Here is a 9,404-nt window from a genome sequence, read left to right as displayed (position 1 = left end):
TCCCTCTCTCTCTCCTTCCCTCTCTCTCTCCTTCTCTCTCTCTCTCCTTCTCTCTCTCTCCTTCTCTGTCTCTCCTTCCCTCTCTCCTGCTCTATCTCCTTCTCTCTTTCACTCCTTGTCTCTCTTCTTCTCTCTCCTTCTCTCTCTCTCTCTCTTTCCCCCTTTGTGTCTCTCTCTTTCTTTCATTACAGAGAATGTTTCCTCAGATGCCAGAGCTGTGAGTGCAGAGGAAGCCCTGAAATACCTGCTTTTCCTTGTGGACGTCAATGAATTGTATGATTATTCCCTGGGGACGTACGATTTTGATTTAGTCATCATGGTGGCTGAAAAATCACAAAAGGTCCTGCTTAAATCACTTTGCTACTTACCCCAAAGTTCTTTGCAATGTATGCGTCAGACCATTTTTTTTAGGCACATCTCTCTGCTTAGGAAGGATTCAGGCTGCCTAGGAAGCCCATGTCTGCTTGGAAAGATGTTGGGAATTTGGCAGGCGTGTGCACCACCTAGCAGTTCTTGCAGCTTGGGAAGCTTACTCATGCTCAAGGTGAAGCAGGGCTGTTCTAGAACAGCACTAGCCAAGGAGGAGGCTGTGATCCAGAGCATTATGGCTCTTTGCCTTGGCATCCCTGGTTCTGTACTTCGTGGGGAGTTTGGTTGGATAGTGGCTCTGACAATAGTGTGTATTTTCCAGCAGGTTTAACTTGCAATTTTTCTGTGGAAATACCAGTCAGATCAAATTTATCCATCTTCTGATGTTGGAGAAGAGCTTGCTGGTCATGAACTAGAATATCCTATTTGTGTTAGTAAGGAGTGCTTTTGCGACCTTTCGTTTAGATTAAATTGATCAGCTTGATAGCTTCAAATGTATAGGAAAAAAAAGGGTAATAGAAAACAGTATTTGATAGATGAATTCTTTTGATACTTCAATTTAAAATACCATTGACCATTAGATACAGCTGAAGTCCAGATGGAAGCCTGTTAATTAAAAGGAGGCCTTCCTGGCAAGAGTATGTATACAGCATTGATCTTTCGGGATGACTTATATTTTAACCAAAAAAATAGTCTTTGTAGTGTATAATTGCATAATAATTTCACCTATGGAGTTGTCAGCAGACCAAGGATGTTATCAGATGAGCTCAACTGCTGTTTTTAACTATCCTTGACAGGATCCAAAAGAGTACTTGCCCTTCTTAAATACCCTCCAGAAAATGGAAACCAATTATCAGCGATACACAATAGACAGGCACTTGAAGAGATATACCAAAGCTCTTGGTCACCTTAGCAAGTGTGGTAAGTTGTCCTTCACGTGCAATATCTCTAAGGAGAAATTCTGCAGTAGGGCATTTCTTTGTACAGGACATTGGGAATAAAATAGCTGAAAAGGGAGCTCCCCTTAGTGCATAGCTAACTTTATTCTGCTCCATGTTATTTAAGCATAGTTAGGAACAGAGAAAGAGTGATTGAGGTGATCCTGAAGTACAAGTCTTGATTTTTTCTGCTTGGGGACGACTTGTTACTAGCTGGTATTGTTGGCAAAAGCAAAGCAGATCTTGAGGAAACATATCTCGAGGAGACAAATCTGAACAAATGTGTTGTTGCACCCAGTTAAAACAAGCCTCAAGGTGCTTGTTTGTGTAATGAACCCAGTATAAGAACCGTGTGTATAAGGAAGTATAAGAACCGTGTGTATTCTTACCTGTTGCTACAGAAAAATGAATTGTTTCCCCAGGTCCTGAGCACTTCTCTGAATTTTTGAACTTGGTGAAGGATCAGAATCAGTATCAGGAAGCTTTGAAGCTGTACCAACCCGGCAGCCAGGAGTACAAGGTGCATGAGCTAAGTGAACCTACAGTGAATGAGTTTTTAATTCCCTTGTGTGTGTGCACATCTCCAGCATCTTGAGTGAAGGCAGGAGTAAGACAGAAGCTGGTTGCGTTCCAGCTCTGCAAGATGTTACTCTCCTATGTAGGCTGTGATACCGTGTCCCTCTGCCCCTTGGTGAAGCCTGTGAGCTCTGAACAGCCCCACAGCAGCCCAGCCTGTGCCTCTCCGGTTGCAGGGGTTGCTTCTTCTCTACCACAGTTTTAACTCCTGGGATAAGCTGTTCAGGAAGATATTCAAAAATTGTTTATCTGGGTAGGGGGAAGAGGTTGGTCTCATGCATTCAGATGGTGCCAGGGAGAGCAAACCTTCAAAGCCAGAGGCTGCCGAAGGCGGATTTCCAGCCTACACTTAAACCTTGAAACATAGGCTGCTCCAGAACTGTAACAACTTGCTTGCTTTACAGAAGATGAAAACATTGCTTTGATAAAGAAGTGTAAAGTGTAGGAGATAAGAGTAGTAGTTTGCCCAGCCTTTGGCTTAGAGAGTTAGATACCTCCTCCCATTTCTTGCTTCAACTCTATGTGAAATGTTTCCATGGCCATTAACACTAGGGTTGATAAACAGTTTGAAAACCCATAGGGACATTCTTCCCGGATTTCTTTCCTGGAGGAAAAAACAAAAGCTGGGTTGAGAGCCATTTTTTTTTCTTATGGATAACTGCTGCTAACTTTCCATCTGATCATTTTTTCTTATTTTTTTTTTTCTTTCATTTGTTTCTGTCCTGCAGGACATCAGTGATGCCTATGGGGATTACTTGAACCAGAAGCAGCTATACGAACAGGCTGCATTGATATTTGCTCGTGCTGGCATCTTTGCCAAAGCGCTGGACTCCTTCCTGAGCAGTGGCAGCTGGCAGCAAGCCCTGTGCATGGCTTCACGGCTTGGTTACACAGCAGATAAGCTCTCCAGCCTGGCACAGAGCATGGCAGGTAGGACCTGAGAAGAGGAAAGGATGCAAAAAGTCAGTAAAGGCAGCAAAGCTCAATGCTGCTGGTTTTGGTTCAGTGTGATGGTTTTTATTTTCCCAAGGAGAAAAAACGGTCCCTGTTTCCCAAAGGTCTGTGTCACTGCACATCACCTGCTCATGAGCTGAGGTGCTGGGTACCCATGACTTGCCAATGTAGTTGTAGCCTTTGCTACCCCAGGCTCGCTCGTTCTTACACTTGGCCTTTGCAACCATTTGCAGAATTGTCATTCCAAAATGCTTCCTGCACCAGGAACAGGCCTGGCCTGGTTAATCTCAGTGGATGGAAACACTCTGTGAAGCATCTGATATGACTGAAGTCTCTAGACGTGGTTGATGCAGATTTTTGACAAAGATTGATACACTAGACACTGTCCTTAAAGACTGTTGGATAATTGTGTTTTCATGTTTTCTTCCTAAAGCTTGCTAGAAACCAGGGCCACCTCGTATTTGTAGGGACATGTTCGGTCCTACTGCAGGGTAAAAGATGCCTCATCTCAAAAGAGCTTGTGCTCGCTGGGCGCAGTGATCCACATGCATGAGATACTAGTCATGGACCTTATTCATCAAGGGAAATGGTCTCATTTTGAGGCAGATTTTACAAAGCCCACTTTAAGCTGGGAGAATATGACTCCCAGGAATGTCATCTTACAGATTTGGATACTCCAGTGTCTTATTTTTCTGTCATTTAATGAATTCTGAAGTGTTTATATGTAATGGAAGGTATATGGTTCATTTTTTTATGTTAGCACTCTTGCCTTTAACAACTTTCCCAATGCACATCTTAAAATATAAATGTAATTTAGTGAGAAGAACCAATACAGACTCCTTTGGATAAGGAGTGCTTTGCTTTGGACTTGGTTTTGGTTCGTTTTCTTACCCTATTTGTCAATGTCCCACTTATACTTACCCTAATAGACAAGCAAGTGCCAAAGGTGATCTAGACTTAGGGAACTAGAAGCCCTGAATCCCACAGACTTGATGCTTGATGTCCACAGCACAAAGAGCCGGGAACAAGCTGCTCCCAGCAAACAGCAGGACTGTGATTCCATGAAGAGATATTTCCTCTTTACTTCCTGACCTTTCATTTAAGAAACTACCTTTTATGTCAGGGTGTGAGAGAGCGGGTCTTCAGCTGACTTTGAAGGGACATGCATCAGCAATTTAACAAGAAACTGGGTGGTAAAATGAAGGTTAATGGAATTCTTGGCTTTGGGCAGCCATTCTCTTCAGGGGCAAGGCTGTGTAAGTGTGTGAGCAAGTAGAATGTGCCTCAGACAGGGGGATTTTCCAGTACCTCAGTACTTCCTTTTTGCCATAAAGCTCAACAACTCCTGAAAATCTGAACTCTGACCTTATTTTTTTTTTGTAGTGAAACTGGTTGAACAGAGGAAGCATGCAGAGGCAGCCTTACTTCTGGAGCAATACACTCAGGTAAGGTAACCACTCTCCTGCCTATGTCCCTGGAATATCTGCTGTCCAGAAGCAAAGCCATCTCCTGGACTGCATGTGACCAAGCAGGGACTTGCCCACTGTGAGTGCTACCCAAGAAGAGTCCATGCAGTCAGGTCTGGGGAAGGCAGAGCTGTTCAGTAAGCAGAGGGTTGCAGGATGCTGTGTCCCTGCATTGTCAAGTCCATGTAGCTGTCTCGGCTTTGGTAGCAAAAGATTTTGTACCAGAGACTCAAGCACACATCTTAGAATAAGGAAGACTTAATAGTCATAGCCCCTTAGCCATACCATAACCAAGTGACTTGATTTTGTGTTTCTTTAGGGGATAGTGTTGGTTGCATGAATAGATGTTGGAGAACAGGCAGCTGGCACTGTCTGCTTGGATGAAGCAAGCCACAGGAAGGCTTGTTCAGAGCCATTTTGGAGCAGAGCAGTGACTGCTGTAGCCATGAGCTCCATCAGAGAGAGCTTTACTCCGGGAGTTTGTAATGCCTTGCCTTATGCCTTGCCTAATATTTGTGTCTGTTTGCCCTTGGGCTCATGATGTGTGCCATACAGGTGAGGCTACCAATGGAGCTCTGCAGAAGCTGTAGGACAAGAGGAAAGGGAGAGACCTGCTGTGGCTCCTGGTGGTCTTTGAAGAGACCTTGAAATTGGCCACTTCCAAGTTGAAGACAGGAGTAATTCCCAGAAAGATGCACTTGCTGTGTATTTTGTTGCAAATTAAGCCCAAATTGCAGACTCTGAGAAGCTGGCTTAATGCTTATTGGCCATATAGTGAGCTTATCTTCTTCCTACCCCTTTGAACATCCTTTGGGTGGCCAAGGTTTTGTTTTTGCACAGTAGTTTTAAGCAGAAGGGGAGAGGGAAGGGGAAAACAGAAAAGTGTTATGATGTTTTGTTTTTAATGTCAGCCCTTTAGAAGTACCTGGCACAGTAGGGTTTCCCTATACTGACTGGAGTACCGTGCATGGGAGACAGCATCAAGACAAATGATACTTGAATGTCTGTCACCAGCATCAATAGAAGATAGTAAACAGCAAATGGTTGCCCTTTCTTTCCAGAACTATGAAGAGGCTGTTCTCCTGCTCCTGGAAGGGGCTCTCTGGGAAGAGGCTTTAAGACTGGTAAGATATTTCAGAGCAGGAAAACTAGCATGAAAAGATTATTTGGAGTGCAGAAGTAGGGAGATGAGACGTGGGTTACATCCTTAAATAACACCCTTTTTGCTCTTTCTGATCTTTGTTACCCAGATTCACAAGTATGGTAGGTTGGATATCTTGGAAACCAACTTCAAACCTGCTCTCCAAGAAGGTGAGTGTACAGGAACCAAAGACTTGCTTGTGCTGTGGAGGAGGAAGGAAGCAGGTCCCTCATGGGGCTATGGGAACCTGCATCTCTCCGCTGTTGGAAACTGTGTGCATGGCTCCTTTCATTCCACCTTACTCGTGCTGACCAGTTAGCCACATTTGGCAGTTCCACAGATACGTTATAGTTTAGTTGAGCTCCCTCTGAGCTTTTCCAGGGCTCAAGATCACAACTTGCAATGGGATTTGTGTTTACAGGTCCTCGAACAAGCAGGACTGTCCTTGTTCCAGAGCAAATGTAAGGAGGCAGAGCTCTGGGTGGAGAAAACTGTCCTAGAAGCTTTTATGAGAATATATTTTAAAGTACCATTTGGTACTGTATTCCCCCTTCATTCTAGAAAGGCTAGTGTGATGTTCTTGGAAATTTTAGTCTCTGTGAGCAACTTGTGCTGTGGACAGTAAGCTCTGAAATGAGGTGGGGAGAAGTGCTTAGCCTGCTTCAGTGCAAAGAGGTTGGTCATGAACCTCTCTGTTCTTATCACAAACAGGCTTTTGTTTTCCACGTGCTTTTTGCCACCTTTGTTCAGTCTACATCTGTCTCCATGTTTGATGGACTCCTTTATTTCAAACTTTGAATTTCCTTATACTTAAGAGTCTTTTTTATGTGTTTTGTGTCTGATTTATGAATTTACTGAAGGAGAGTTTCTGTGCAGAATGCTTTAAGTTGTACAGAAATGGTCTTCTAGTGCAATTATAAAGACGTTCATATGCTCTTGGACCTGGTTGTCTCCATAAACAGCTCAGAAAAGTCAGATGATGTTCCTGGATTCTCAGAAAACAGCCTTCCTGCGCCATAAGAGCCGACTGCAAGTAGTCCGAGAGCTGAAAGAGAAGGCCTGTGAGGGCCTGCAGGGTTGGTATTGAAATGCATATGACTTTCTCCAGCATAAATATCATCATTTTTTTCCTGTGTGATTTCTTTTTGTCTTGGGGATCTTGTTCTCTTCTAGCTCCCGTAGTATCCTTGGAACCTGCTGTAGGATTTTTAGAATGGGTATTTGCCCTGTATAGCTCGTGCAGAGCGGGCAGGGACATGGACAACACCAACATTATAAAGCATCCCATTCTCCCTCCATGCGCACCTTGTACCTCGCCTGTGGTTGCCTGGCCATGGTTGTTTTGTAAATGCAGTTGTTTCCAAGACTGTCCTTGTCACGGTGCCAGCCTGGCTGGCTCAGGCACTCCCTATGGGCTGGCTACCCCCAGGTGCATTTTCTGCCCTCTTACACAGCCGCTGCACCCTGACGAAGCGTTTTACTCTCAGATCTGCTGCACTGAGATGCTGTTTTTGCTGGTTAGTGATCTCAGTGGTCAGCAGGGCCAAGAAGCAGCATTCTCCTCACAGTTGCTGTTTCCCCCTGTGTGCTGGCTGAGCTTGGCTCAGAGCCATGAGGCCCACAAGTGGCATTAGCTGGAAGACTCTGCCTAAGCTGCATCTCTAGCAAGCTGCATAGATTACCCAGATTGAAAAAAAAAATCTCTGAATAACTGTGGCCTTTTTCCACACTGTGACAATTGTTTGTGTGTTTTGCAGATTATGAAATGCCAAATTGCCCAGAATTGGATCTAATCTCCGAAACCAGCAGTGTTGTGACAGCCAGTGACATGAACAGCAAATACTCACACAGCAATTCAAGAATATCAGCGTAGGTATCTGCCTCTAAATTAGGCGGTGGCTGCCCTAGCGTCAGCCCTCATTTGGCAGGGCAGCTTGCTCGTGCTTGGCATGCTCCTCCCAGCAGCTGTGCATGCTTTGAATCCACTTCTAATGACAGCCATTTTATGGTGAATTTGGCTCTTATTGGGAGGGCCAGAGCAAAAAAACACCAGGGTCTAGTGGTGCAGCAAGAGCTGAGTGCCCACACGAGCAGCTGCGGGCACAGACTCTGGGCAGGAGCTTTTTTAAGTGTCAGGCACGTTGTCAGAATAGCTGCAGGAGGCTTCACACTGAATGCAGGAGTAGTTCCTCAGACATTCACGGTTTCTGCGCTAGGCTTTTTCTTCTTCGACGTATTTTACATTTGATAGATAGATGTTGCATCATTCTTGCAGCTTCATTCTGTTGTCTTTCCACCCGGGTTGTCTGTGTTGCTTTTGAGTACTCTTTGGAATATGAGTGGTTTGGGGTGTGGTGAGTGGTTGTGTTATAGGCTGGGGTGGTTTGCAGGAACACTCCTGAATTTGGATATCATGCCAGGATGCAGCTGTGGAAGAAGTACGGGCTTTGTAGGACACCACAGGTTTGCTGGTTAAGCATCCCAGAAAACATTCACGTTGGATATATCAGTTTACAGGCAGCCCCCTCTTACTGGGGACAGTAAGGACTTGAGGAGTGATGTGGAAGTGAACGCTGAATGAATGCAGATCTGGAGCAGGGAGGGCAGCCAACTCCACAGAGTTGTGTCTTCTGCCCAGCCTTGTTTGCTTTCCTGTAAGTCTGCCCTGTTACAGCTCATCCTTGGGTCTGCATGGAATGAAATGTCCTCCTTTTCCAGCCGATCCTCCAAGAACCGTCGCAAGGCCGAGCGCAAGAGGTACAGCCTGAAGGAGGGCAGCCCCTTTGAAGACGTGGCCCTTCTGGAAGCCCTAGGAGAAAGTATCCGTGCGGTCGAGGCTGTGAAGGGTAAGACAGTTGGGTCGCCTTAATCCGCCCCAGAGCTTGCAAAACAGCCAAAGCAGTAGGTTCCTATCAGGAGGTGGGTAGGCTGGAAGGATGAACTATACAGTGTGTAGAGTGCTGCCCCTGGCAGGCTTTGGTCTGGTTCATCTGTGCTGCAGGAGGCACCCAGCAGTGTGAGCTCTCCAGGGCTGTTGTTGGGGAGCACAGAGAGGGGAGACTTTGTGTTTGCTTCACGTTTTTGCTTGGACACTGGGTAGGGGCAGAGAGCTGTAGTGCTGAGTCACTGCTCCCCTGTCACTGCCCTGACACCAGGGCAATACAGCTCTTTATTTAGTATCCTTGCCTTAATTCCCATTGCTGGGGCTTTTGTTCCCTGCTGCAGGAGAAATACACGTCCTCCTGAAGCAGCTGGTGCTGTTTGGATATGATGAGCAAGCTGGAGAACTGCAGCGAGTCCTGGAAGAGGTTTTGCACCTGATGGAGACCTCGCTGCCTGAGATCTGGAGTCCCGAGCTACTGCAGAGCCCCCTCAACCCGGTCCGTGCTTGTGGCCTGCCAGGCAACCCCAAGTGTTTATCCATGTTTGTCATTCCTTAGGAAACTGCCAGAAACTTCCTCTGGCTTCCCAGATCCGACCTTTTCTGCAGAGATCAAATAGATGTCCTGTGCCATATGTTATAAGATGCACCTTCTGAATTGCCATGCACTAGATCTGTAAAAAGAGGCATAGCCTGTTCTCTAGGGGTGATTTACTACATTGGACAAGATTGGGTTTCATCAAGTTTGTGTCTTCTTGTCCTTGTGATTTCTCCCTGTACACCCTATCTTCATCTTTGGTAAAACACAGGAATGCTGCTTCCTTTCTTAGGAGTAATGGTTGAAGTGTCAGTGCAGCTTTTATATACTGGAATACTGGTTTGCCTGTGCTGGAACGTGTGTGTTGCTGCTTCCTGCAGGTCCTGGGACCCAATTCAACTGCAAACAGCATTATGGCTGCCTACCAGCAGAAGAGGATGGTGCCTCCCGTTGTGCAAGGTTAGTTTAGGCTCTTGCTCAGGCATTGGTGTTGGGTCTGCAGGTGAATCCAGGGCCCTGGGCTTCACCAGGTATTGCTGGT

At 45.8% G+C, this 9,404-nt stretch overlaps 1 protein-coding gene across 1 annotated transcript in view; it reads left to right on the top strand.

Moving 5' to 3' along the window:
• ELP1 (elongator complex protein 1) overlaps positions 1–9,404 on the top strand; it is a 34,309-nt gene that overhangs the window by 22,724 nt on the left and 2,181 nt on the right. The window contains exons 24-35 of the mRNA XM_026041267.1: positions 192–340; positions 1,167–1,290; positions 1,730–1,827; positions 2,612–2,813; positions 4,221–4,282; positions 5,365–5,427; positions 5,554–5,614; positions 6,407–6,520; positions 7,202–7,313; positions 8,163–8,290; positions 8,670–8,824; positions 9,244–9,322. Of these exons, the coding sequence (XP_025897052.1) occupies positions 192–340; positions 1,167–1,290; positions 1,730–1,827; positions 2,612–2,813; positions 4,221–4,282; positions 5,365–5,427; positions 5,554–5,614; positions 6,407–6,520; positions 7,202–7,313; positions 8,163–8,290; positions 8,670–8,824; positions 9,244–9,322 (1,347 nt within the window). The remainder of the gene's footprint in view (positions 1–191; positions 341–1,166; positions 1,291–1,729; positions 1,828–2,611; positions 2,814–4,220; positions 4,283–5,364; positions 5,428–5,553; positions 5,615–6,406; positions 6,521–7,201; positions 7,314–8,162; positions 8,291–8,669; positions 8,825–9,243; positions 9,323–9,404) is intronic.

This window comes from Nothoprocta perdicaria, unplaced genomic scaffold (assembly GCF_003342845.1).
Source record: "Nothoprocta perdicaria isolate Ctin4 unplaced genomic scaffold, notPer1 scaffold_280, whole genome shotgun sequence".
Classification (NCBI taxonomy): domain Eukaryota; kingdom Metazoa; phylum Chordata; class Aves; order Tinamiformes; family Tinamidae; genus Nothoprocta; species Nothoprocta perdicaria.
Note: the sequence above shows the minus strand (reverse complement) of the source record. Positions and strands in the feature narration are given on the sequence as shown.